General features: G+C 54.2%; 13 protein-coding genes across 13 annotated transcripts; 7 read left to right on the top strand and 6 right to left on the bottom strand.

The window, feature by feature from the left end:
- Positions 1–243: 243 nt before the first annotated feature.
- HETIRDRAFT_311814 (uncharacterized protein) lies at positions 244–2,694 on the bottom strand (the record flags this gene model as incomplete). The annotated part of the gene is made up of 5 exons (XM_009546294.1): positions 244–327; positions 392–2,142; positions 2,191–2,343; positions 2,412–2,596; positions 2,660–2,694. Coding segments are annotated over 5 exons (2,208 nt in total), but the record flags the coding sequence as incomplete, so codon positions are not given.
- Positions 2,695–3,150: 456 nt separating this feature from the next.
- Positions 3,151–4,854, bottom strand: HETIRDRAFT_21704 (uncharacterized protein; the record flags this gene model as incomplete). Its single annotated transcript, XM_009544856.1, has 9 exons — positions 3,151–3,224; positions 3,280–3,438; positions 3,500–3,606; positions 3,698–3,885; positions 3,954–4,021; positions 4,080–4,179; positions 4,242–4,373; positions 4,432–4,584; positions 4,658–4,854. Coding segments are annotated over 9 exons (1,178 nt in total), but the record flags the coding sequence as incomplete, so codon positions are not given.
- Positions 4,855–5,815: 961 nt separating this feature from the next.
- On the bottom strand, positions 5,816–8,623 carry HETIRDRAFT_151005 (uncharacterized protein). Its single transcript, XM_009545647.1, has 9 exons — positions 8,528–8,623; positions 8,419–8,457; positions 8,290–8,341; positions 8,081–8,179; positions 7,921–8,006; positions 7,759–7,853; positions 7,586–7,690; positions 5,984–7,519; positions 5,816–5,918 (listed from the first exon to the last, which is right to left on the bottom strand). The coding sequence occupies exons 1-8, from the start codon at positions 8,538–8,540 to the stop codon at positions 7,481–7,483; spliced, it is 528 nt and encodes a 175-aa protein (XP_009543942.1). The 5' UTR covers positions 8,541–8,623; the 3' UTR covers positions 5,816–5,918; positions 5,984–7,480.
- Positions 5,841–6,598, top strand: HETIRDRAFT_312049 (uncharacterized protein; the record flags this gene model as incomplete). The annotated part of the gene is made up of 2 exons (XM_009545648.1): positions 5,841–5,924; positions 5,996–6,598. 2 exons carry the CDS (start codon positions 5,841–5,843, stop codon positions 6,596–6,598), a joined length of 687 nt encoding a protein of 228 aa, XP_009543943.1.
- A 322-nt stretch (positions 8,624–8,945) lies between the features above and the next one.
- Positions 8,946–10,858, top strand: HETIRDRAFT_449780 (uncharacterized protein; the record flags this gene model as incomplete). Its single annotated transcript, XM_009545646.1, has 8 exons — positions 8,946–9,213; positions 9,275–9,516; positions 9,609–9,729; positions 9,797–9,940; positions 9,996–10,161; positions 10,219–10,500; positions 10,560–10,672; positions 10,728–10,858. 8 exons carry the CDS (start codon positions 8,946–8,948, stop codon positions 10,856–10,858), a joined length of 1,467 nt encoding a protein of 488 aa, XP_009543941.1.
- A 220-nt stretch (positions 10,859–11,078) lies between these two features.
- HETIRDRAFT_123886 (uncharacterized protein) lies at positions 11,079–12,659 on the bottom strand (the record flags this gene model as incomplete). Its single annotated transcript, XM_009545645.1, has 7 exons — positions 11,079–11,145; positions 11,320–11,366; positions 11,421–11,541; positions 11,593–11,726; positions 11,785–12,094; positions 12,151–12,262; positions 12,335–12,659. The coding sequence occupies 7 exons, from the start codon at positions 12,657–12,659 to the stop codon at positions 11,079–11,081; spliced, it is 1,116 nt and encodes a 371-aa protein (XP_009543940.1).
- A 134-nt stretch (positions 12,660–12,793) lies between these two features.
- HETIRDRAFT_381701 (uncharacterized protein) lies at positions 12,794–13,801 on the top strand. Its single transcript, XM_009545644.1, has 3 exons — positions 12,794–13,003; positions 13,069–13,128; positions 13,195–13,801. The coding sequence occupies exons 1-3, from the start codon at positions 12,991–12,993 to the stop codon at positions 13,608–13,610; spliced, it is 489 nt and encodes a 162-aa protein (XP_009543939.1). The 5' UTR covers positions 12,794–12,990; the 3' UTR covers positions 13,611–13,801.
- Positions 13,802–14,716: 915 nt separating this feature from the next.
- On the top strand, positions 14,717–15,647 carry HETIRDRAFT_170740 (uncharacterized protein; the record flags this gene model as incomplete). Its single annotated transcript, XM_009545643.1, has 6 exons — positions 14,717–14,753; positions 14,807–14,951; positions 15,006–15,073; positions 15,136–15,228; positions 15,278–15,346; positions 15,397–15,647. 6 exons carry the CDS (start codon positions 14,717–14,719, stop codon positions 15,645–15,647), a joined length of 663 nt encoding a protein of 220 aa, XP_009543938.1.
- Positions 15,648–15,943: 296 nt separating this feature from the next.
- On the top strand, positions 15,944–17,976 carry HETIRDRAFT_313183 (uncharacterized protein; the record flags this gene model as incomplete). Its single annotated transcript, XM_009545642.1, has 8 exons — positions 15,944–16,003; positions 16,068–16,294; positions 16,364–16,390; positions 16,443–16,569; positions 16,625–16,695; positions 16,752–17,024; positions 17,076–17,394; positions 17,467–17,976. The coding sequence occupies 8 exons, from the start codon at positions 15,944–15,946 to the stop codon at positions 17,974–17,976; spliced, it is 1,614 nt and encodes a 537-aa protein (XP_009543937.1).
- Positions 17,977–17,997: 21 nt separating this feature from the next.
- Positions 17,998–19,050, bottom strand: HETIRDRAFT_472767 (uncharacterized protein). Its single transcript, XM_009545640.1, has 5 exons — positions 19,036–19,050; positions 18,890–18,976; positions 18,790–18,834; positions 18,360–18,737; positions 17,998–18,303 (listed from the first exon to the last, which is right to left on the bottom strand). The coding sequence occupies exons 1-5, from the start codon at positions 19,036–19,038 to the stop codon at positions 18,256–18,258; spliced, it is 561 nt and encodes a 186-aa protein (XP_009543935.1). The 5' UTR covers positions 19,039–19,050; the 3' UTR covers positions 17,998–18,255.
- On the bottom strand, positions 18,034–18,255 carry HETIRDRAFT_408397 (uncharacterized protein). The gene has a single exon (XM_009545641.1). The coding sequence runs from the start codon at positions 18,222–18,224 to the stop codon at positions 18,039–18,041; it is 186 nt and encodes a 61-aa protein (XP_009543936.1). The 5' UTR covers positions 18,225–18,255; the 3' UTR covers positions 18,034–18,038.
- A 491-nt stretch (positions 19,051–19,541) lies between the features above and the next one.
- On the top strand, positions 19,542–20,262 carry HETIRDRAFT_312140 (uncharacterized protein; the record flags this gene model as incomplete). Its single annotated transcript, XM_009545639.1, has 3 exons — positions 19,542–19,667; positions 19,714–19,800; positions 19,852–20,262. Coding segments are annotated over 3 exons (624 nt in total), but the record flags the coding sequence as incomplete, so codon positions are not given.
- A 1,854-nt stretch (positions 20,263–22,116) lies between these two features.
- On the top strand, positions 22,117–24,556 carry HETIRDRAFT_381689 (uncharacterized protein; the record flags this gene model as incomplete). Its single annotated transcript, XM_009545638.1, has 8 exons — positions 22,117–22,135; positions 22,188–22,298; positions 22,360–22,442; positions 22,495–22,900; positions 22,960–23,210; positions 23,273–23,549; positions 23,604–23,731; positions 23,794–24,556. The coding sequence occupies 8 exons, from the start codon at positions 22,117–22,119 to the stop codon at positions 24,514–24,516; spliced, it is 1,998 nt and encodes a 665-aa protein (XP_009543933.1). The 3' UTR covers positions 24,517–24,556.
- Between the last annotated feature and the right edge of the window lie 62 nt (positions 24,557–24,618).

The following is a 24,618-nucleotide window of genomic DNA, read 5'->3' as shown; positions in this document are numbered from 1 at the left end:
CCGAGGACGACTTGTGCTGAGGACGTCGTGACGGCTAAAGCCAGCAACTTGTTTTACGACGATGACCTAATCAAGATGACCTCCGCGAACAATGGGGCGGGAGTTACACGAGTTGTACAGTTATCTTAACTTGCTCGATAAATACGTTGCAGTACACGGACGAAGAGACAGGAAAAGCTACGACGACATCAAGACAAAAGCACCACGTGTAAAGTACGGTCGACCCAACCAAGTCAAAGGAAGTTATCCCGCAGGGACAGGTTTCGGAGGCTGCGTTGCACTACTCCAACCAACAGACGAAGCGCTGGGCTCTTCGGATTCTAATGACTGCACAGAGACCGCACGCAGAGATGAGCCAGGGCTTTCCCGTGCTTCAAGCAAAAGCACCCACCTCCAGTAGCATGGTCAACACCCCGTCCACCTCCGACGGCGGGATCCCCCCGCACCCAGCAGCAATCAGCCTCCTGTACTCGTTCATCTTGCCACTTGTTCCCGCCTCCGCCTGAAACGCGACGTACTCGTCGAACACGTCTTTTCTCCGCTTTTTGTGCCTCCCCAGGTCCTCTCTCAGCGCCTCGCACGCCTGTCGCAGCCCTTCGGGGTCGGTCGGAATTTGCGAGTGTAGCTCGAGTAGGTCCGACACCTCTTCTTGAGTTGGTTCTTTCCGCTTGACTCCGCGACCTTCTGCAACCTCCATGCTCTCATCCTCAGCGGCATCCTCCTCCTCAGGATAAATAGGGACCCCGGGAATGATCGCGAGCTCCCCGTTCGCCGCCTTTCGAATGGCCTTTTCTCGCTCCTCCTCGTCCTTGACCCACTTTTCCCATCCTAGGCGGTATCGCTTGCCCATCTTGAGAGTCAGGTCCTCTTCCAGATCGTGCAGCATCTGTTTTGATTCTGAGAGCCCTTGCGCCTGATCCTTGAGCTGTGTGACCGCCCGCTGGCTCTCTAGGATCTCCGTCTGGATGTTGCTGAGCAGCGCATGGGCCTGGTTCATGTCCCGCTCCTTGTCGCGGAGCTCCTTGTCGAACGCCGCAGCAAGGGTGTCCAGCATTGTGGCCATGTCAGTAACGCAACGCGTGCTGGCCTTCTGGCCAGCCACAGAGTAATGGAGCGGCGGTTTGTCGCCGTTCGCCGGCGCGAAGGAGTATGTCGGCGGCACCTGTGGCGGCGGATAGGCTGCTTGCGCATTCCGGAACGACATGGACGCGGCACGAGAGGGGAGCACGGGCGATGAGCGGAAGCGCTCGTCCTCTAAGATGTAGTCTTCTGTGCTTTTGCCGTCCCGGTTGGTGACCTTGGGGTCTGCGCCGTGGTCGATCAGGATCTTGACGAGTCGCTTGCTCCGACACCGCGCCGCCATCGTGAGCGCGCTCTCGCCGTCCTCGTCCTGAAAGTTGATGATATCTGCCAGCTCTCGTGGATAGTCCGACAGGCGGTTGAGAACGGTCTCCATATAATACCGCGCGGCGTGCGTCTTGCCCTTTGACATCGCTACGTCCACGATGTGATGAAAAACCGTTCGGTTATAGTTGTCGATGTTAAGCGTCGATCGGTGAAGAAGCTCATAAAGCTCGGGAAACTTTCGCACGTCATAGTTGTTCGCGAACATGACGCTCCGCATGAGCGCCGTCTGTCCGGATTTGTTCACTTTGAAGATGTCCGCGCCGGCCGAGAGAAGGAACTTGACGATGCGAATGCGACCCATGGCGCAGGCCCAATGAAGCGCGGTGTGTCCGTCGTCGTCAATGGCCATGTTCGGGTCCATGTCAGCCGGCGGATTGATGAGTATGTCCGGGAGTTGATTAGAGTCAGAGATAAAATATTCCAGTATCTGGTCTCCGTAAGATTTTGCGGCGCCCATCCCGTTCACTCTCGTGGAGGGCTCCGCGTCAGAACCGTCATCGAGATCCTGGCCGCGCCGCTTGCGTTTTCGACCAGGAGGCGACGGCGAGTTGTGGCCACCATCAATACCGTTGAATCCAAAGAGAGGCGGCTCAGGACTGCTCAAGATGGGGGAGGGGGTGCGCGAGCTCGACGAGACCTCCGACGGCGAAGGCGTCATGGACCCGTCTTCGGACCCACGGATGGACGCATGATCTATTACAGAGTCTTCTTCAACCTCGGGAACGGGCTTGCGCCCTCCACGAGTATAGGTGCCCACTGAGGGCGCGTCCGCACCCGTGCGACGCGCAGGCCGGCCGGAGCCCGCGGCCACCAGGTGTTTCGGAGCTAGAGGGGGGCTCTTCGCGGCGGGTTGGAACTCGATGAGAGGGCGGAGCGCATGGTCGCAGTTGTACTGCTTGGCGAGCAGCAGTCCTCTCTCTAGAGGGATCCAAGTGCCTAGATGCGACAGGGCCAATGCGAGCGGGGAGAGGTGTCAGGGCACGAGAGACGGGGGGAGAGACAACTGCGGAGAGACTCGCCTTGGTATTTCCCGTACCCGCCCTGCACCTTCTCGTGCTCACCCTTCTGCACCTCGCGCTCGAGGACCCTCGTGCGCTGGGGCTTATCGAAGCCGGCCACCTTGAGGATCTGTGTCGCGTTGAGCCAAGAGTCGGCCCGCCGTCGCATCACCGCGACGCCCTTGCACATCCTGGGCGCGTTCGAACACCTGAATCAGCGTATCTCGCCACACGCGGGCGAAGGGAAGACGCACATCTCGTACACGGGGATCCCGCTGTACGTGGCCTGAGTGGGAAAGAGGCCATGAGAGAGGGGAGGCGAGGACAAACGGGTGGCCGTACCTTGAATATCGTCTGACCGTCCGTCGGCGCCATTGTTGTGTGTGAGCAGCGCGGTGGCTGGCTGCTGTGTGTCGAGAGTTGAGCGTTGCGCGTAGGGCGGCTTGTCGCGTTGGCCGGTGGAGAGCTCGGGCCTGTGAGGAACAGCCGCAGACGCGTGCTGCAACAAGCGTAAACAACCTCGCCTTCACGCGTCAAACCTCGCCTGCACGCGTCACCGTCGCCCACGGCTCAGACACACCGATTGCAGCACGGAAACAGCATGTACAGCTACAACATATCCATCTCGTCCTCCATCACGACCTTCATCCTCCACCCGCCGGTGTCCTCGTCCGCCTCTTCGTCCGCCCAAGCAGCGTCCTCCCCGTCATCACCATTCATCCGTGAATGATCCGCAACCACGACATCAACGCCGGTCAAAATATCCACCTCCTGATCCTCTTCCTTCATCTTCCGTAGCGCGATTTCGCTCTCGTCCTCCTGTTCGATGTCAGTCACGTAGCCACATTTATTGAACGAAGCGGGAAATACGGACGATATCAAATTCGTCCTCGCGTTCTTCGTATTCGACGTTCTCGTCGACCTCTTCAAATCCGCCCGCGAAGGCTCCCCATCGCTCCGGCGTAGGACAGTGCCAGATCAAAATGTTCCCTTGCTTGGTTGTCGACGCGATCGCCGGTTTCGACGGATGCCACTGGCGCGCGCGAAACATCAGCCATTCGCGCCTACTACACGGAGCTAAAGGATTCCCTCACGTGAACGTGCACCAGCGGCTCCCGGCCACCATCGAGCGCGCTCGCAAACTGTCCGTCATTCGAGATGTCCCATATGTAAATTTTGTGCGTCGCAGGGTCGTCGGCGCCTAGACCAGCGACGATGCTCAGCAATCCTGGTCTTTGCGCGGGTCACGGAGCGCCGATCCGTCAGCGAGAGGGCCTCTTACTGAGACTCACCTCCTGCAAGCCATTCTCCATCAGGGCTGAAGGACATGCCGTGCCAGGACGTGCGACTGATGGGATCGTTGAAGCGATGCGAGGGTTCGAGATCCTGCTCGATGTATTCTCGGTCCGCGTTCGGGGGCAAGTACGCCGGCAGGTTGAACTGCCGCAACGTCCGGTCGGACGAGTTTGTGACGAGGCGCCTACGTGAGGATTTGTGCCCGTGATGAGTCAAGTCAGTCGCGAACTCGAGCGAGAGGGGTTACTTTACCGGCCTGATTTTGCAAAGTCGAGCCCCCGCATGATGCCAGCGCCCGCGATTTTGTGCCGGGCGACCATCTGGGGCGACCATTCAGCTCGTTTGATACACATAAGACATGCATGAATGAACGCGCACTGATTTTGTCCGTGTATTGAATACCAGAATGGAGCCGACGGAGGTGCCAATGAATATGTGTTTACCTGAAGGGTCAAAACGAGCCACGGTCATAGCAGACCTAGAGAGAGGGTGTGCATTGAGTTCAACACTCAAAACACACGTCTAAATTATCTCATTTACCTCGAAGCCGCGATCTGCGCTTCCTCGTCGCTTTCGTCCTGTACTTCGTAAAGCTCGACACGGCCTCTGTGTTTCTCTCTCAGGTCGACAAGGTACGCGTCACCTGTGGTCAACAGGACCAGTACGATTTGACTGATCCAGAGTCAGCGGATCACAACCATGAGATGGTGGGTGGTGACATGGCACGAACCAGTTGCGTGGATGAAAGTGTGCAGAGCTCACTGGAGCATCGAAGCGGATCGTGGCGTGTCGTTGCGGAGGATCCATGTCCGCTGCCAGGTCCCAGATGATAACGTTCCAGTCAAACGAGCTCGTCAGCACGAACCTCGAGTTCCGCGACCAGCTGTGCAGGGTTCCAGCGTCAGGTTCGCAGGTGAACACGGACGCGACGACTCACTCAGGCGAAAAGCACGCACTCGATGTTGGTGATGCCCTTGACGTGTCCCTCAAGCCATCTCACGATTGCACGCGTCTCCAGGTCCCATACTACTGCCATCCCTGTGCTGCGCCCTGCTGCTATATATCTTCCTGAAGGGTCGAACCGCGCGAGGCAGGCCTGTGCGGGGAGAGAAGTCTGGACAGCGGTCGGGTATGTGATGTTAAACGGATCTACAGGACGTCCATGCGGTGATCAGACGGTGGGTTCTGCGACGGCGGCGAAGGTGGGCATACTCAGAAGTGTCGCATTCATCGCGTGTGGGATGTTTAGAGAAGAGGCTAGAAGAGGAAACCCGCGTAGACGGATATGGCAGGCACGCATCACATGACTTTGTGCGCTGCCGACATCTCAGATCTGGGAGATTTGGACCAATTCATTATCTGTGCTCGAAGAATCATGTGTTATTTATTCGGTGCAGGGAGCATGTCTGCGACGGGCTCTCGATGCTGGAGGACAAAGGGACGATAGCACGCAAAATCATGAGGAATGGAAACGGCGGAATGGCGTGACAAGACGACGGGACCAGTGAAAGAACACACGAAGCGAAGAAGACCAAGACCCGGAGAGATCGAGTGTGGGGAAACGGCCAGCGCCGGGGACCACGTTATGACGCCCGAGAGGCGTCTACGACGATGATGGATGGCACATCGGGTCCGTACACGGACTGTGGAGTTTCGCTCGAGCGAGAGTGGCCATCCGGAGCCTGGAAGCACGGTGCATCCGTTCGGCCTGGCGTGGGCCCTGGGTGAGGCGGGACGCGTGGTGGTGGAAGGATGCGTAGTATATAGATAAGGTGGGTGGGAGCGACGATCCAACGGCACGGACGAGCACGGTGCTAGAGGGGGACGAGGAAGAGAAGACGGGTGGGAACGCATGGAAAGGACCGAAAGGGGCGACGGTTCGGCGAGCGAGGACTGGGGAGGGTTGCTCGCGGCCGTCGCGGCTGGCCTGGATGGAGACGAGAGACACGCCTGGACACGGAGTGAGCTCGGTGACGTCGAGGCTGAGGCTGGCAGGAGATGCGGGGGAGAAAGCCGGGCCGACACATGCCGAGCTCAGGCGGGCCAGGGGTCGTCCGCATTCGGTCGAGCTATAAAGCTTGCTGCACCGTTCCTCGCCCCCTCCACATAGCCCCGTCTGCCCCGCCACTCCCCGCACAAATGAGCTTCGCCGTCGACGACCTCGTCAACTCTTTCAACGCCAGCCACATCGGCCAGGAAGCAATCGATCTCGCCGCCCTTCAGGTTCGTCCTTCCCTCTCCCGCCCCTGCCAAATTAGCCTCTAATTTATCTTCTTCTCCATCCTCAGGCCCAGCTCGCACAGAGCCTCTTCGCACATTCCCATTCCTCACCGTCACAACAAATCCCTCGCAGGGCAGGCCAGCCACAACCTTGCAACACCCCGACCGCCCGCACCCCGACCTCCAGCTTCTATTGGGACAGCGGCAGCCGCCGACGCAGCAGCAGCGTCGTGAGCATCACCCCGTCCCGAATGGCCGATGACATCCGGGAGACAGATCTGGAAGACGTCGAGGACGAGCGCATGGTCGAGGATATCCTCGGACAGTCCTCCTCGGCCATGTCCCAGCGGGTCTACGCACAGCCTCTGTCTCCCAACCCTTCATTCAGGCATCGTTCGCCCTCCGTGGCGCATGCATTTCCCTCCCCCACATATGCATCCTCCCCCGCACTCTACGACCAGTCGCTCTTCACCAACACCGATCCGTTTTATGTCGCAGTCGTGCAGGCTTCCCAGCACCACACCCCCTCCACATCCTTTTTTGCACAGGCCGCCAGGCCCTCGCACAACTCCCCCTTCCTCAAAGCGGCTTCTCAGTCGCAACCCATTCATGCCATGGGCATGGAGGTAGACACGAGATCCCTCCTAGCAGGCGCGCCCGGTATGTTCGACAGATAGAAACCCCTGATCCCTAAGTTTCTTCTCTCGCCTCCGTCACCGTGATTCACCATACCCGGCTTCCGCACCTCGTCCCTGTGACTATTATCGGCTACCACTACCCCACGCACACTATCGACGCCACCGCACGCATCTTGCACTCCGCCGGCGCTCAGGCCCGATTTTTCTAGGAGCCCCTCGCCCTTTCCCCTCAGACTCGCCTCCGCATGCGTTAACCCTATCATGACACTGGCCCGTTATCTTTATGCCCGCAGTAGCCTCGTTCATGCTTAGCGATGGAACGAACTCGAGTTGATCGATTCCACACCGCTCCATTCATCAGTGGTTAGCCAGCTTCCCGTCCCACCCGTGATATGTTTTTTTTGACGCCTGCATTCCGTCGACCGTACATACATCTGATCGCCTCGCATTTGTTTTGACACTACATTGTCCCCGTATTACTTCCTTGTACTCCACTGCATCGTTGTTGTTTGTAATTGAGAGAGAGAATAGAAACACCCCTGTATTTGATTGGGCGTTGTGTGAATGATGCGTGAATGGTTTCGCAGTGTTTCTGATGGGCGCCTTGTCGTGATCAAGCTCCGACCAGTGTCCACGGGTACCTGTCGGCGGATTCGGCAGCGATGCAGTCTACACGGGAACAAGGTGGCCCAGGCTTGGGGCGGTCCCGAAGCCAAGAATGCAAAAGTCGTGAATCGTGATAGCGCAGCTGGTACAGTGTTCGGTATTACATTTCTTCATATGCGTGCATCGATTAAGACCGTGGCAGAACGTAGGAATGGAATGCGGGGTATGACGGCGAGCGGGCGAGCGGACGGGTGTAAGAGGGAGATGCAGAACAAGGAAAGCGGTGACCCAAGGTATAGAGAAGGAGGAGATACATCAGAAGAGATCCTCGAGCGTCATCTGCTTCACGATGTCCTGTAACATCGAGCGGGGGTCGCGATCAATCATTGATCGGCGAGGATGGGGAGAAGAGGCGCGCACCGTGTTGGAGACCATCTGTGTGAACTCCTCAAAGCTGAGCTTGCCGTCACCGTCCTTGTCGGCCTCCATTATTGTCTTGTCGACGATCTCTTGCAGTTGTGCGTCCTGCGTACGGGTCGATCGATCAATGCCTCGCTGCGTGGTATGGGCCACTGCATCGGCGGCGTGCGTACCTTGAGATTGTTCCCGACCATCATTTTCAGGACCAAAAACAACTCCCCATTGGAGATGAAATTGTCCCGGTCCATGTCATAGACCTTGAACGCAACTAGAATGGACGGTGTGAATAAATAGGCTTACGGGTGAGGCGGCCGTGAGAAGAGGTTCGCACTGACATCGAAGTTTCTCTTCTCGGCCTCCTCGACTGCTGAACGCGCTCAAGCCCCCGACGAACTCCTGGAAATCAACAGTGCCACCGCCACTGCGACGGCAGACGGATCACGCAGACAATTGAGTCAGAACTGAAAGAACAGTCGCACTTATGAGGAGACGCACTCCTCGTCGAAGATGGCTATCATTCGCGATGCGAGCGGGTTGTTTGCGATCTGCGGAATCTGCAAGAACTCGTCGCGGTCGATCGATCCGGAACCGTCACTGCGTCCGGGTGGCAAAGTTGGCGTATTTGTGTATGCATCGTCGGACCATGCGTGAACGCATAAAATGAGATACAAGGCGTCGGCGGAACGGACGAGACGCGTACGCACGCATCGAGCTTCATGAACCGCTTCTTGAGTCGTTCCAACTCGTTAGCATTGACTGGACGAGAACAGGTGAGCCACATCAAGCTCTGTAATCGCGGGTAAGCATTTTGAGGGGATCCGCGCAAGACGCACAGTTGGACCGTTTTTCCATGTCCTCCATAAACTGAGACGCTATCCATCGGGACACGCCGAGTCAGCGTAAGTGCCAAGACGAAAGGAAATAAATGGCGATGATACGGACGTGATTGACCCATGGTGTCAGCGCTGAGATTTACGAGTTGAGAACAATGTGGATGTCAGCTGAGCAGAAAGACGAGGGAATGGGGACGTGAGCAAGGATGGTGCAGAGGGGATGGAGCAAGATAGTATATGCCATCGTGGGAAACGGCGAGTGCTTCTATTCCCCTGACTAGCCCTGACTTCATCGTCAGCGCCTGCGAGGGTTCAACATGCTCTCCATCACACGCGCATCCTGCGCCCGGTCATACAGCTATGGTCTGCCGTATAGAAGGAGGATGTTCTCATTGCTTGCTTCTAGGACCTTGGAGACTCCCGAAACGCGTCGAAAGATGCGGCCACGAGCGCTCAGCTTGCACCGCACTCCAAGATATAACTCGCGGACATATGCTGTGTCTTCCACACATAATCGTTCTTCGGACATGAACTCAGAGGAACTGGTCTTATCAGACGCCCAGCGCAGGACGATCTACGCGCTCTCGACACCGCCTGGCAAAGCTGGCGTGGCTGTGGTCAGAATCTCAGGTCCAGATGCCATGGAAGTGTGGGCACAAATGGTGAGAACCCTAAGCGGTACAAAGGAGGGAAAGAAAAGGAGGGTACCCGTGCCATGGAAGATGGAAAGGTGCCGATTGGTCGATCCTCTGACCGAGGAAGTGCTCGACGACGGTCTTGTGGTATTCTTCAAAGGTATTTGCATCACATTGTCTCTCTGAACAGAGTCAGGCATCAAACCGTTCTTCCGCTCCAGGGCCACGCTCATTTACAACAGAAGACGTCGTTGAACTACACATCCACTCCGGGCGCGCTATCATATCCGCCGTCCTTTCCGCCATCTCCCGCTTGCCCTTCTGTCGCCTCGCTGAACCGGGCGAGTTCACGCGCCGCGCCTTCGAAGGCGGGCGACTCGACCTGACGCAGGTCGAGGGTTTGAAGGACCTTATTGATGCCGAGACCGACGGCCAGCGCAAGGCAGCGCTGAGAGCGGTGGGGGTAGGTAGGAACGCCGTTCTTTGTCTGAACGTCCAGAATTTCAATACAAAACACCTGTTTCCTTTTTTCTTGTTCGACGCGCGGACATGTAGGGAACCGCGAGGGTCCGATTTGAAGAATTGAGACAGGAAATCATCAAGTGCCTCGCTCTGGTCGAGGCGCTGATCGATTTCGGGGAGGGCGAAGAGATCGAAGAGGGCGTCTTCGAGCAAGGTCTGCGCCGTTTCCCTGTTGCGCGACATGAATCCGCGACATGCGCGCTCATCGCGTCCGCATTCAGCTAGAACCAGAGCGGAACGCCTGCGCGGCAGGATCAAGGCCATCCTGTCGGACAATCGCCGTGGGGAGATCGTGCGCTCCGGTGTCCGTTTGGCGATATTCGGGCCTCCCAACGCAGGAAAAAGCAGCCTCCTGAATTTCTTCGGTGCGCAGCCCCTTTTTGATAGCATCTTTACATGGCATCCACAACGATAGAATAGCACAGCGTGAGGCGGCAATCGTGACCCATATTCCCGGCACCACGCGCGATGTCCTCGAGCTCGAGCTCGACATCGGAGGGCTCCTTGTCATCGTGGCTGATACCGCCGGGCTGCGGAAAACGGAAGACGTCGTGGAGGCCATCGGAGTCCGCAGGGCGGAAGACGCGTGAGTCGACCAGAATATGCTTGTGATGTTTACCAAAAGCGTCGCCCCCTTCATCAGTGTCCGACAGGCAGACGTGTCATTACTCGTTCTCTCGCTCCCCGACATCATACAAGACTCTCCATCTGGTCCTACGATCTCCGCCCACATCACATCGCTCCTCGAAAAGAGCGCATACATCCTACTTAACAAGTCGGATCTCGTGCCACCGTCCACATTGAAAGCAGTCGAAACTGTCATCCGGGAGACTTTCCCTGATACACCTCAATGGACAGCAAGTCTGGCCAATGGTGAAGGTACGACGGACTTTCTACAGGGCTTCGCGACAGCGCTGCAGACACGGTACGAGCCAGCCACTTCTCGAAAGCGCACACGGCTTCTGATCCCCTTTTCCCCTATAGCTATAACCTCCTAGAGGATCAGGGCACCCTCAACGCACCGCTGATAACGCACGCCCGCCACCGCACACATCTAGAATCTGCCCTTCTCTTCCTGGATGCTTTCCTGGAAGCATGTGAGTCGTGCCTTCTTTGACATGCGTACGGGCTTAACCGTATCGATCTCTGAAGCCGCCGAGGATATAGTTCTAGGCGCCGAAGAGCTACGCTATGCTGCGCAAGCGGTGGGTAAAATCTCAGGTCTGATCGACGTGGAGGACATCTTGGACGTCGTGTTCCGAGACTTTTGTATTGGCAAGTAAGCTGGCTGGACTGTCCACAAGGAGTCGTCGTGTTCTATTGATCCATGGTTAATCCATCCGACTTCCATGCTCAACTTGAGACCACTCCGTGAATATAAATAACGATCACGCATACATCGTCTCAACCTGGCAAATTCTAACGATATAAGATGCGGTGCACGCGTACATATAGCCGGACATCTTCCCTACAGATGACCGGTACGATGCGACTCTTTTGGTTCTACTTTTGAACGGCATTCTCCAGAGAACTGTACTCAGTGTGGCTGACGCCGAGCTTTTTTTGATGCCTGTTGATCAACTGAGCGTTAGCGATGAGTCGTACTGGACAGCGGGGACAGGGACTCGCATTCGTTGGAGAGCCCATTTCTATGTCTTCATCAAAGTCCCTCTTGCGAGAAGAAGTGCTAGTCGACTCTGCATCCATCGATCCATCGTGCTCTCTAGGCAGCGGGGGGCATGACCATGTGCGTATTCTGGAATCCTCTCCGCCAGTCACGAGGACGTTATGCTAGGGTTCGAGAAGTCAGTGCCGGAAGGCAAACGCAGATATTGGGTGACTAACTTGTTCGTCCCAAAGCATCGATCGCACGACGCCAGTGTGTCCATTTGCCCATATACGCTCTAAAGACCATGGCGCGGCCCCGTCGGCATAGTCTGCGTTTCTTAGGAGTGCGATGTCTCCTCTGATGGATAATGTCAGCCACTGTCGTAAGGCATCATCTTGGAGGATTTACTCGTTGGAACCGACAAAGACGCCCAGTCCGCTCTCGCTCGACATATGACAGCCGACGAGATAGTCCGTCACCCACGTTCGCTGTTGACTATGGACGGATGGAACACGGATATCGAGGTCGTGTGCGATTTGGAGCTGCAGCGAAATCACGTCAGAGCGGTCAAAATCTGGATGCACGTTGGTCACCACAAACCTCATCAGACCATGTGCTGAAAGTCTCCATGTCACTACTCGCCCAAACACGAGGAGGTGAATTATTCTGCGTGATCCAGCCAGCTTGGGAGATACTACATCCCCAGTTGGCGACATGCATAACAGCCTCGTCCTCATCATCTTCGTCGGCATTGGAGGTGCTGACCAGGCCATCTGAGGAGCAAGACAGGATGATTCTGTGATCGGGCGAAGGAGAGCGCCACGACGGGCGCAAGAAGTGCACGGCGGTGATGTCGTCAGAGTGCGTCGACGAATGAGAGCGCAAAGGGGCAGCAGGGTTCCGCGGGTCCCTGAGGAGAAGGCAGGTGAGCACGGAACCGGTAGTTGCCATCGACCGATTACGGACCAGTAGTGGATCAGGGCGTCGTCATTTTGCAGGAGCGTGCCGGCAGCGACCAGCATGCCATCTTGCGACACATCACAAGAAAGCAGTGCGGAGGGCGTTCCCGCGGGTCTCACTGGGAAAGGATCAGAGCGTCTTCTCAGCTGTCAAAACGCGACCGGGAGGCATGCTTGGGGAGCGGACTCACTCTGGAGGGGAGGGGAGCGCGTGCGATCGTCCCAGACTTTGACAGATGCATCTCTTCCAGAAGAGACGAGGACGCGGCGATTGGTCCCAGCGACGGAGTCGACGGCACGAAGATGGGTGATTCCTCCGTCGTGGCCGCTCAGGGTCAGGACATCACGCAGCGACGCTTTGTCAAAGATGTGTATCTGGCTTGAAGGGGCGGACGCGGCTGCGGCGTAGGTGTCTGGGAGGGCTGCGAGGGCAAGGACATAGGCCTCACAGGGCAGCTGCGTCGACCGGAGCGGGCGATCGCTGCCTGAGAAGGAAGAAGATTCGGTGAGAGCCATCGTGCGCACGCACCTTCCTAACCGGGAAATGCGCCCCTCTTTCGCTGCTGAGCTAAGCAGAAGCCGCCGCACCGTGGTCTAGGCTCGTCGCCGCTCTCTATTCAAAACCACCTCCTTCGTCTCTCTTCTCCCCTGCGTCGCACTTCAGTGTCTGCGGCTGCTCTTGCATTTCTAGTCGAGCCTCGCGCCTCACCACCACATTCTTTATACAACACTCTTTCGATCCCCCGCGTCTCCCGTCTGCCGTTCAACCTCAAGCAGCCAAAAGCGAGACAGTATCATACCATACCTAGACTTCACCTTCATAGTACCATCGCACACGATCACATCAATGGCTCCTCATTGTGAGTGACTACATACTGCCAGCCTGTCTACTGTCCCGTCCTGAGCGTGTTCAATCATGATGCAGCTCCCCGTCGTCACCGTCTGCCACAGCACAGGGATTTTATCCTGATTCCGAAGCCCCTTGGTGAGTAGCCAGGGCCCAAAGCGACCATTGGTCCGCCACTGATTGATCCCTGTCTTGTACCACCAGACCTTTCACTCTCCGACGTCAGTGAGAAGTCGCCCCTCCCGGCCATCATCGTGACCCCGTCCTCACCGTCCTCTTCTGGCGACTTCTCTATCGCCTTCTTGGCACCTCCTAAAGCCTCTCTTCGCGAACGCGTGACATCGTTTACGGCCCCCAAGCAGCTCAAGGCTCGCACGACTCTCATCCTCCTGTTATTGTTCTTCATACTGGCATGCCATCTGCTCACCCACCGCCTCGCAACGCACAACCCACACCTCGAGTTCAATACCATGAACGACGTCTCCTTCCACACAGACGCGGAGCAGACTCCAGTTTCGACTGCGTCCCTTTTTGCCAGCTGGTTCGATTGGAAGTTGTTGGGTCTGTCGGTGCCGGATGGCAAGCGTGAATTCGTTGTCACAGAGCCAGTTGTATCGTGATACGTTAGGAAATGACACACGCGCGCCTTTTGGTCACCTCGGATTGCCTCGTACGTAGCCAGTGTCTGTTCAGGCCCTACGATGATGCCGCGGTTCGTCCTATTTATTCTTTTTGGTCTTTTCTGTACGCATCGGGTGGTTGGTTTGTAAATACCGTTTCTGCCATGATGTAATGCATTGTGGTTTTCTTCAACCTGGCACTTACCGTGGCTTTGTAGCTCAACGTCGACGTGAGCAACCGCCTCTCTGATGTCCTGAAGCCCAATGTTCCTGCATTGCACTGATCTTGTTTGATAGGCAGTGTAAGGCTGTCCCGCCCGCTCAATCACGTCCTCTGTCTATCATTGTCCGACGTTGGTGCCTTGTTCATTCGTAAGTACCAAGCCACGAGTCAATTCATTTAACTCGACTTGTTCTTCTGTTCTCCGACGTGATAGCAATCAATCAATCAATCTACTGACCTTGTTCGCTTGTTCGTTGGTGAGGCTACGGTCACAGAGATTGTCGACGACTGTTCTCACCCTGGTCGTATACTCATTGTCGACGTTTATACAGCGCGGAACTATACTACACGATCGCCAATGGGTAGCTGTAAGCTGATAAGCAGCGAGTCCAGCTCTAAGGCGCTCATGACAGTCCCATCAACTTTTTGACATCGCTAAAGCCAGGTAACCTTGACGGCGGCTAAGACAAGTGCCCTCCCGAATTAACAGGTAAATTAAACTGACTCGCAGAACGAGAGTTGACCCCTGCACTCTACTAGTAGGCAAAGGCGCGAGCAGGCGACAATGCGAGTCGGTAGCAAAACATCGGGTTCAGGGTTTCATAATCGAACATCGAGGGAGGTCGAGGACTGTCGAGGGACGGGAGCGATCGATCGACCTGGTTGTTCGTTGAGTTGAGTTGCATTTTCCCGGATTGGGATGCGGCATCACGTGCGTGGCCTAGCCATTTATTTGTTCCTTGGCCTATTGAAATCGCATCTCATGTTAGACTCAGGTCCAACACGTTCCTTCGTCTGTCAAGCTCACTTAAAGCCAGTCCTCATAAGATGACGGCCGCAGACGACCCTCTTCCACCTCCCCCCAATTCTTCACGTCTTCGCCATGGGCCTTTTTTCCACAGCGCGCCTTGTTGTGCTTGGTAGGCCGTGACTTGTTTTCACGCACCTATTGTTTCTCATATCGAGTGTTCAGTCATTTCAATCGTGTTCGCCACGATTGTCCTCGGCCTGGCTGCTGATTTGGTTTCCATCACGGAATCCAATGCTGGCCTTTACTGGAATTTCAGCGCCCTGGGCGTGGCGACAGCCGTCCTTACCTTCGTCACTCTCATCCCTATGTCAGTTTCGTTTGACGGACGAATCCCGTTTCAATGAACTGACAAACTATACAGGGTCGTGATCGATGCTTACCGACGAGGAGCGTTCACCTCGCGGGTCGTAGTAGAAGCTGTCTGGCTCAGTATGTTTTCATATGGCAGCATACTCTACTGTGCTGGACCTGACCCGTATTTGTCCCTGAAGGCATTCTGTGGGTTCTGTGGCTATCCACAGGTGCTTATGCCGCATACACCGACAGCTTGGTGTTCATTGGATCCGATTGCAGCTTCGTCAATCGTATGCATTCCCGCTTTATGGAGGTACATAAACTGATGAGTCGTCACAGCGACTGCTTCACTCGTATGCGGCGAGTTCAAAGCCATTGAAGCGTTTTCATTCTTGACGTGGCTCATCCGTAAGGTTGACTCTGCTTCGGTCCATCCATGTTGTTAACACGCATGACAGTGATGGGTTATACCGGAACCCTCATTGTATTCGCCTTCATCGGTCAGAGCCGAGGAAACAACTCGTGGACAACGACCGTCCGAGATGCCTCTTTCCTTGCTCACCCGGCCCCGAAAGGCCCTATCGACGGTACCCCCATGGAACAACACTACGCTCCGCCAACGCCGCAACCCACTACTTCTACGACGCCCAATTATGTCCCCATGCAGGTCAACTATTCGTCACCCTCCCATGGAGTCGCGCAAGTTTAGTTGGAAGAGTCCCCTCATCACGATTTCACGTTTTGTTATATATCTCTCGCTCTGAATATTTATCGGTCTCTCGTGGACCTTTTTGGTCTTTGAACATGTATCAAAGATACCAGTATTATTTAACATCAAATGACGATGGTGTTCCCTGTGCATCATGAAGGTTGTGAACTTTTGAGATCACCCATTTGACCTTCGGATTTGTGATTGCAGCCGGCCATTGCCGGTGGGCGGCAGTGACAGATGCTTTTGTACTTGCACCCCAACAACGGTCCCATGCCGTAGCTCGCGACTCCCCAATGGATTTCCTTTTCGACCCACTGGCAGCCTCGGTAGGCGCGTCCGCAGACCAAGTCAAGGTAAGTCAAGAATACCATGCAGCCGCCGAGCCACCTCAGTTAACACGCCATACATCGTTTACAGCTGATCACTTGTCTTTTGGTCTCATACCCCCTCGGAAGTGTTTTCATTCGCATACCCTCGTCACGGCCTGCACTCAAACATCTATTCAATCTATCAATTGCCGTGTTCTATTTTATTCCGGTCTTGAATCTCAAGTCTGCGTTCCTCCAGCTGCTGGGTGATGTCTTGGCTACATACTTCGTGGCTGCAAGAGTGAAAGGTCATCTTATGCCTTGGATTGTGTTTACGTGAGTCTGAAGTTATCCCATCTGCTCGTTATATCCTCATGATGATGCTAATTCACTGGTGACTGCCAGGGGATTAATGGGGCATTTGACAGTAAAGTGCGTCTTTGATTCATCCGAGGCAGGTTCATCGCTCTTATTCATTATCTAGTCATGTCCTTCGAGCAATGTCTGCCACCGGCTATGAGACTTTCGAAATCACGGGTCCTCAAATGGTCCTCGTCATGAAGTTGACGACCTTCGCATGGAATGTGTGGGACGGACGGCGACGCGCGGAGGTACGTAACGCTGCGACACTCATGTTCTGCCTCGTTGACTTACGGCCTTTGCCAGGATTTAGACAAATGGCAGCTGCAAATGAGGGTGGCTCAGTTCCCTTCATTGCTAGAGTTTCTGGGATACGCGTAGGGCCCCACCCATATTCCGAACGCCGGGGCACGAAGCTCATGATTTATTCCAGGTTCTATTTCCCCGGAGTCCTTGTCGGTCCTTATCTCGAGTACGCCGCTTACACGTCTTTGGTCAACGAAACGTTGTTCAGAGCGTATGAAGACAAGACGACGGACGCACGTAGCAAAAGCAGAAGAGCGATTCCTCGTGGCCGTAAACGTGTCGCGTATAGGAAGGCTCTATTTGGTCTAATCTTCCTAGGGCTGTACACGACTTTCTCTTCCTCGTTCAACTACGGCATCGCCATCACGGACTGGTTCCTCAAGCAGAACATATTATATAGGTAAATCAGACATCTTCTCTCCATCTCACCTTTTTTGTTCATCGAAATTAGGATCTTCTACATCCAATTCTGCGGATTCATTGAGCGAACGAAGTACTACGGTGTATGGACTCTTACTGAGGGTGCGAGTATCCTCACGGGCCTGGGCTTCACTGGCTATAGCCCATCGGGCAAGTCACTCTGGGAAGGTGCAGCCAACGTCAAGATTGGGTTGATCGAGTTCCCACCAAACTTCAAAATCCTCCTGGATTCATGGAACATGAAGACCAATGTATGGTTGCGCGAGTGCGTATACAAGAGGGTCACGCCGAAGGGCAAGAAGCCCGGTTTCAGGAGCAGCATGATCACGTTCGCCACGAGCGCATTCTGGGTGAGTGACGGTCCATCTAACTCGAGTGTTTTCGGTCTCGGTCTAAGAGCAGAACTCATAATACCCTGATAGCACGGCGTCGCGGGTGGTTATTACATGACCTTCCTTCTCGGAGGGTTCATCACAACGGCTGGACGGCTCTGCCGTGCAAATATTCGTCCTCTCGTCCTCGCCGTTCCCGCTCAAACTCGGCAGCATACCTCTATACCTAACGGCGCTCCGACGAAGAAGGCACTCCCAGAAGATCGGCCAACCACTATCAAACGACTTTATGACCTCTCTGGCATTGCAGTGTGCATTCTATTAGTCAATTATGCCACGATACCTTTCATGCTCCTCCACGTTCAGGAATCCACTCAAGCCTGGACTCGTCTATGGTGGTACGGGCACTGTATGGTTGGATCTTGCCTGGTATTCTTCTATGCCGGCGGAGGAAGGTGGCTGAAGGGTATTCAGGTCAAGCGAGCACAACGAACATCCTCACTCACGTTCTCATCGTCGGACACGGTGGACTACCTCTCACCTCCCTTCGTGCCTCCTATAGATCCGGCCGTTCGAGAGCTGGAAAAGCGTTTAGACTGATTTAGAGTGCGGACTAGGAGAGGAGTGGCAATCTCGTCACATTCGCTTGTCATTGGATACAATCAAAGAGGTTCTGTGTCGCTCTTGTCATCTTCATCGACGATAACAACGCGAATAAGATGATACCGCGAGATGGGCGTCCGAGTGATCGTAATGCATACAGATTGCTTGAGCTCATGATAGTATATAACGCGGAGAAAGACAAGGCCCATATCGCATACAGCAACCTCTCGGCCCCACATGCCCATGTACCGACTCGACGTCGGTTTTGTAGGTCGTCTAGACCTTGAAGCCACGAGACTTTCGGCGACCACGAGCGCGTTCGAACTAGAATAGAGGTAATGAGACCAAACTTGCGCGTGATTTAAGAATATGTCACGCACCTTGCGACCCTTGGACAGGGTGTATGGTTTCTTGTTCTTGTGGGGTCCCATGCCGAAGTGCTTGACAGCCTCACGCGTATTCCTCTTACCCCTCAAGAGGACAGTGTTGGAGCCTGTTGGTGCTCGTAGAGCGAGCTGGTCCAAGGTAAGGACCTCACCGCCAGCCTTAAGGATCCGTTCCTTAGCGGCCTGGGTGAACCGGAGAGCGGCGATGGAGAGTTTGGGGACCTCCTGCAGACGAACGTCATCGGTAACGGTGCCGACCTGGACGATGATTTTTGATGAGCGGTCCTCGACGTTCGCAGTCTCCTTGGAGATGCGAGAGAGAGAGAGTGGGGGTCGGTTGATCTTGGAAAGGAAAAGGCGGTGGAGGATCGCCTGATGAGAATGGTTAACATTGCAGCGCAGAGATATTGTAGTAATCGGAGACCTTGTTGAACTTGGAGTCCGTGCGGCGGGCGAGGAAGCGGTAAAGCTGGATAGGTCCTTAGTGATAATTCTCGGAGGAAGACTTAGCAGCAGAAACATACCTTCACGAGCAAGAGGAGATAAGGATCCTCGCTCACGGGGGCCGTACGGTTGCCCTTCCTGACATGGTGCTTGGCGATGTCGATACCCTGGATAGTAGACGAATATTAGATATAAATTTCGACACCGGCGACGACGACGGGCTCACCATCTTGGTCTTGCCGAAAGTCTGTTTGCAGTTGTTGGTGCTGTGCGCTGAGGCTGAAGAACTGTGCAGTTGCTTACCTTTGAGTTTGACATCGCGGGCTTTCAATTTTAGGCCGCATCGCCACAAACTTGAACAAACTTCGCCCTCGACCACGACCATGGTGCGTGTACCCCCTTTGGTGCCTCCCTCGTCGTCGCCGTTGCTCTTTTCATCGTAACTGCACTAACATGGACTCTCATATCCAGTATAACGAACCTGCTCCCCCCGTTGACCCTTACTCTGACGCCTACAACGCTCCTCCGCCTGCCGTCGCAACAACAGGCGCTGACGCCCCAGCTCCGCCTGCCAGAGGTCGCTCTCGTTCCCGCAGCCCAGCCCGCAGCGGTGGGTTTCGTAGCCCTCCTCCTGCTTTCCGAAGGCCATCTCCTGCTCCCAGGAGACCGTCTCATGCTCCCATTGTATGCTCTGCCTCTTTTTTTTAAGCCAGCGCTCTAATAACATAATAGGCTCCCAATCCCTCCGCCGTTCTCGGGGTCTTTGGTCTTAGCATCCGTACGACTGAACGTGATCTGGACGATGAATTCAGCAGGTTTGGTCGCGTTGAGAAGGTTACTATAGTCTATGATCAAAGGGTGAGACAACCTCAAACTTTGGAGATCCCTTGGCTCATTATCCCAGCAGTCTGACCGCTCCAGAGGCTTTGGTTTCATCAAAATGAGCACAGTTGAAGATGCTGGACGATGCATCCAAGAGTTGAACGGTGTTGTAAGTTGTGATGATCGTAATATGTACTATCCGACTAATTCACCACCCCAGGACCTCAATGGACGCCGCATCCGCGTTGACTACTCGGTCACCGATAGACCTCATGCGCCGACTCCTGGAGAGTATATGGGTCATCGCCGTTCTACCGGTCGCGATTCTTATTATGGCCGTGACTCGGGTCGCGATTCTCTCCGAGACCGACCTGACCGCGACCGTGACTCACACCGACGTGGCGGTGGCAACGACCGCGACAGGGAACGGGACCCGTATGGCCGCGATAACAGGGACTGGCGAGACCGCCGAAGCCCTCCCCCTTCCCGAGGTGGCCGCTACTCCCCCGAGTACCGTCGACGAAGGAGTTATTCCAGAAGTCCTCCTCGTGGCAGCAGCCCTGCTCGCGGCGGACGCGACTACGACCATCCGGCTCCAGTCAATGGTGGAGGCGACAGCGGTCGTTGGTGAAGGGACGTGCTTGCGCCGCCATCTAGGTTGGTTTTCAGATAATTAGGGCGGGCCTAGGTGAAGTCGCTGGCGGGCGTCAAAGTTTCAAGCGATGAAGAGTGTCAAAGCATGTTCAAGCACAAGTCGCTGTCAAGTGCCTTGTTTGTGTTTCTCCTGCAGACCCGGACTCCATACGATAGCACAAACAGACAAGTTTTCAAGTTTCCTTCGATATGCGCCTGTTTCCTGTACTCCTCCTACGGTTCTTGATTTGTTGCAAGTGCAAGATCCTAGTTCCACTACTCAATGTGGGTATCGGCCTCAGTGTCTTCCAATTGGGGTTCCAGGCCTATGAAGACTGTGTGCGACTGCCTTTCTAGGCGCGAAAGTGTGCGAGTTCGCCGTGACTAGGATGTTGATGTCCCTCACAGCATGCTGCTGCCAGGATGACTCCACTGCGGGCCCGCGCAGCAAGACGGTGGTGGCTGGCGTCTAATTGCAAGATCCGCGCCTTTGTTCGCTTAATCTGGATGACTGTGCTTGTTCTCTAGAGCTGCTGTGCTTTTGGGTTGTCAAGTTCTGGCGATCCTTTGCCACACTTACCCCTCGTGTTTTGGGCGCAGGTGCGGTGCTTGTCCTGATTGGTCGTTAGAGATGTGGACTTTGCGCGGACGCTGATCTATGTAGTAATCCCGCCGCTCATATGTCACTCAAATGAATGTATTTACGTTATGAAATATGACTGTTTTTTGTTGTTTCTGCGGCGCAACTAAAACACTTTCAACCTTGACATGTCAGGTCTCAGGCCCAGTGAAAAGTCGATATTGCGAAATTGAACGAGAACGAGCGAGATCGGACAAGTTGATGTAGTTAGAAAAGTCTCACTTTGATCGAACGTGAACGACTTTGAACGACTCTCATCACACGTAGCCGATGCTAGCCGATGCCTAAATTTGGCGTTGTGAGGTCGGCAAAAGATATAATAAGAAAGGCATGAGTTAGGATCGAACCCACAACCATCAGCACTGTTAAGAGCAAGGAACTTGAGGTGGAAAGGTAGACCGCTGCGCTAGGAGGGCTATGCTAATCAAAACAATAACCAATATATGACCACATTTTATCAACTTTAGTTCCTCGAACTTTTCCTTAGAAACTCAGAATACTGTACTTGTTAGTCACTTCTCACACATTGGATGTGGGTCATGCTATCTACTAGTTACAGGTTCATCCTTATACTCAACATGGCCCACATCCAATGTGTGAGAGGTGACTAACAAGTACAGTATTCTGAGTTTCTAAGGAAAAGTTCGAGGAACTAAAGTTGATAAAATGTGGTCATATATTGGTTATTGTTTTGATTAGCATAGCCCTCCTAGCGCAGCGGTCTACCTTTCCACCTCAAGTTCCTTGCTCTTAACAGTGCTGATGGTTGTGGGTTCGATCCTAACTCATGCCTTTCTTATTATATCTTTTGCCGACCTCACAACGCCAAATTTAGGCATCGGCTAGCATCGGCTACGTGTGATGAGAGTCGTTCAAAGTCGTTCACGTTCGATCAAAGTGAGACTTTTCTAACTACATCAACTTGTCCGATCTCGCTCGTTCTCGTTCGATTTCGCAATATCGACTTTTCGCTGGGTCTCAGGAGCAAACGGGTGATTGATCAAGTGAACGCCAAACATTCTCTGAGTCGCATTGTCGTGGCTACTAACACTGAAGCACTGAAGCACTGAAGTGACGAACGAAGAAGAATATTGTGAAGAGGCGTGCGACAGCCCGAGTCCAAAAAGAGATTTGCTGGGTTTTCCTTACACGTGACTGATATCACCGACTCTTGAATAATAGAACGCGTTCGCCTTCCTTGCCTTACTCCCAATGCCTCGTATCAGAAAAAGTAAGTTTTTAAATCAGTGTACTGTTCTCACCCCGAATGACACGTTCTTAAGAGACAAGTAAACGCGGGTCGACGAACCAACGCTCCAAGCTCAAGCATAAGGTCGCTGAGAGCAAAAAGAAGGCAAAGAAGGCGGCAAAGAAAAGTCCTCAATGGAAGTCAAGTGCGTACAGGTCTACCTGAGGAAATTATAAAAGTGCTGATTGTACGATTGTACGCTCTAGAAACTCCCAAAGATCCAGGTATTCCCAACAATTTCCCTTACAAGGATCAGATCTTAGCCGAAATCGCTGAAGGACGTAGACTGGTGAGATTCCATGTACTGAAATTTGTAGAAACCCGTTTGACTCTCAATCCAGGCTGCGGAGGCGAAGGAGCGTCGGAAGGAGGAGAAGAAGGCACTGAAGACGCATTCCAATGTCGTCAAAAAGCATGCACAGGAGGAACCTGAATCTGGGGAGGAGGGGTCGGGGGACGAAGGTTCACAAGCAGGATTCGATGGTATTGCCAGCCTCGGTGCAAAGGGGCGGATGCATACCAAAGAGAAAGGGAAACCTACCGCCGTTCCGCCTCCTCAGGATGAAGACGATGTTCCCACTTTGATCAACCCGGACTTGCCAAATCTGAAATCCGTGATTGACCGGGTGGATGTAGTGATTGAGGTTCTCGATGCGCGCGATCCAATGGCGTGTAGGAGCGCGCAACTGGAGGAATACGTGACCAGCAAGAATGGCCGGAAGTTACTTCTGGTGTTGACCAAGATCGGTATGTTGTGGTTACATTTGAATTTGGTCTCGTGTGTCCAACCAAGCTTTTATTCTTAGATACATGTGCATTGGAACCTGTCTCCTCATGGACGAAGCACCTACGACAAAATCACCCCACTCTGCTTTTCCGCGCGGCTTCCTCATTTCTTCCAAATGCTCTAGATGTCACCATTCCTAGAAAGGGCAAGGGTAAAGAGCCTGCGAGTGATGGGTGGGGCGTTGAAGCCACCCTTGCTCTTCTAGAGAAGTGGTCGCAAAACGAAACTGGATCTGACCCGTTTGAGGTTGCTGTCGTCGGGGCGACAAATGTGAGTTTCTAATGTAAAACTTGCCTGTTTACTTTGTCGCTTGACGCCTTGCTTTATCTCAGACAGGCAAGAGCGCGTTCATTAACTCCCTTATAAAACACTCTGTTTTCCCTATGTATCCATCGACAACTTCACGACAAGCACCAACCACCACCCCTTTTGCTCAGGAGACGTCAATAGAATTGGGCGGCAAGGTCATCAAATTCATCGATACTCCCGGCCTCTCCTGGCAGCATGCGTCGGAACATGGCTCTGAAGACTCAGAGCGCGCTCGCGCACAAGATATTCTACTAAGGAGCAGGGGTCGGCTTGATCGTATGAAGGATCCGGCGCCAGCAAGTACATTCATTTCGAATTTCATGTGTCAGATGCTGTGCTAAGCTTAAACATCAGTAAAGCAAATTGTGTCCCGTGCGGAAACGGAAGACCTGATGGTCTTTTACAACCTCTCAGCATTTACCAAAGGAGACACGAATGCATTTTTGTCTGGCGTTGCACGGGCAAATGGTTTTGTCAAGAAGGTAGATTTTGTGTACAGCCCCGCGTTTTCCCGATGTGTCTGACACTATTGCCCGCTGTCTAGGGTGGTGCCCTCGATCTGACCGGCGCATCACGTATTGTCCTCCGAGATTGGGCTACTGGCAAGCTCCCGCGCTATGCCATCCCACCCAATACTGTCTCTGGTGCCACTCCTCTTGAGTCATTTGATGACGTCTATGCCAAGGATGAATCGATTTTGTCACAACTGAAGACCCGCAAGGAGCTGCGCAAGGCGCACGGGCTAGTACGACTAGTTTCTGGTGTTGTGGATAGTCGTGTCGTAGAGCTGGAGGCTCCTTGGCTCGGTTTAGACGAAAGTGATGGTGAGGACGACGAGGCCGGGGATGCGGACACGGCAGACGCCATATCCGAAGTGGATGAGGAAGAAGAAGAAGAGGACGAGGACGAGGATGAGGAAAATGCCGAAGAAGCTGAAGCACTTGCTCCTCCTGTCGGCAAACGGAAACGCGCCTTTGCCGCCACTACGCTTCGCCCATCGAAAAAAGTCGCCTTCTCTGCCCCTTCACGGTCAGGCAAGTCATCTTTCCTCAAGGATACTGCGGCCTCAAAAGCAGCATCCCCTCCACCATTGACTCAGCCGACTCTCAAATCTGCGTTGAAGTCACCAAAATTGAGTGCTTCCAAGAAGCCAAAGCCAAAATCAAACGCTGTACTTAGACCAACCAAAAAAACTCCCGCAAACGAGCCTTCGAAGAAGGCAGTGACGGGGAACAGCGGCGAGTATGATTTCACCAAGTATTTCTAGACATGCTGTCCGCAGAATATACTTCACGGTTTCCCGGATCATGTTTAAAATGCAAAGATCATAATTAGTGTTACGATTGGGATCTGGGCTGTAGCCGCAGCG

This window comes from Heterobasidion irregulare, assembly GCF_000320585.1.
Source record: "Heterobasidion irregulare TC 32-1 unplaced genomic scaffold scaffold_03, whole genome shotgun sequence".
Classification (NCBI taxonomy): Eukaryota; Fungi; Basidiomycota; class Agaricomycetes; order Russulales; family Bondarzewiaceae; genus Heterobasidion; species Heterobasidion irregulare.
This window is presented reverse-complemented; position numbering and strand designations above follow the sequence as displayed.

Excerpts from the sequence above, each read along its gene's own strand:
- HETIRDRAFT_151005 (XM_009545647.1), bottom strand. Across the intron at positions 8,180-8,289 it reads CGGTTCATGAAGCTCGATGC|TGACGGTTCCGGATCGATCG; the intron begins GTGCGTACGCGT and ends ACCCGGACGCAG. Across the intron at positions 8,007-8,080 it reads ATAGCCATCTTCGACGAGGA|TGGCGGTGGCACTGTTGATT; the intron begins GTGCGTCTCCTC and ends CTGCCGTCGCAG.
- HETIRDRAFT_381701 (XM_009545644.1), top strand. Across the intron at positions 13,129-13,194 it reads CCTGATTCCGAAGCCCCTTG|ACCTTTCACTCTCCGACGTC; the intron begins GTGAGTAGCCAG and ends TTGTACCACCAG.
- HETIRDRAFT_408397 (XM_009545641.1), bottom strand. The coding sequence starts at position 18,224 with ATGGGCATGTGGGGCCGAGAGGTTGCTGTATGCGATATGGGCCTTGTC.
- HETIRDRAFT_472767 (XM_009545640.1), bottom strand. Across the intron at positions 18,738-18,789 it reads CGGACTCCAAGTTCAACAAG|GCGATCCTCCACCGCCTTTT; the intron begins GTCTCCGATTAC and ends CATTCTCATCAG. Across the intron at positions 18,304-18,359 it reads CCCTGTCCAAGGGTCGCAAG|TTCGAACGCGCTCGTGGTCG; the intron begins GTGCGTGACATA and ends CCTCTATTCTAG.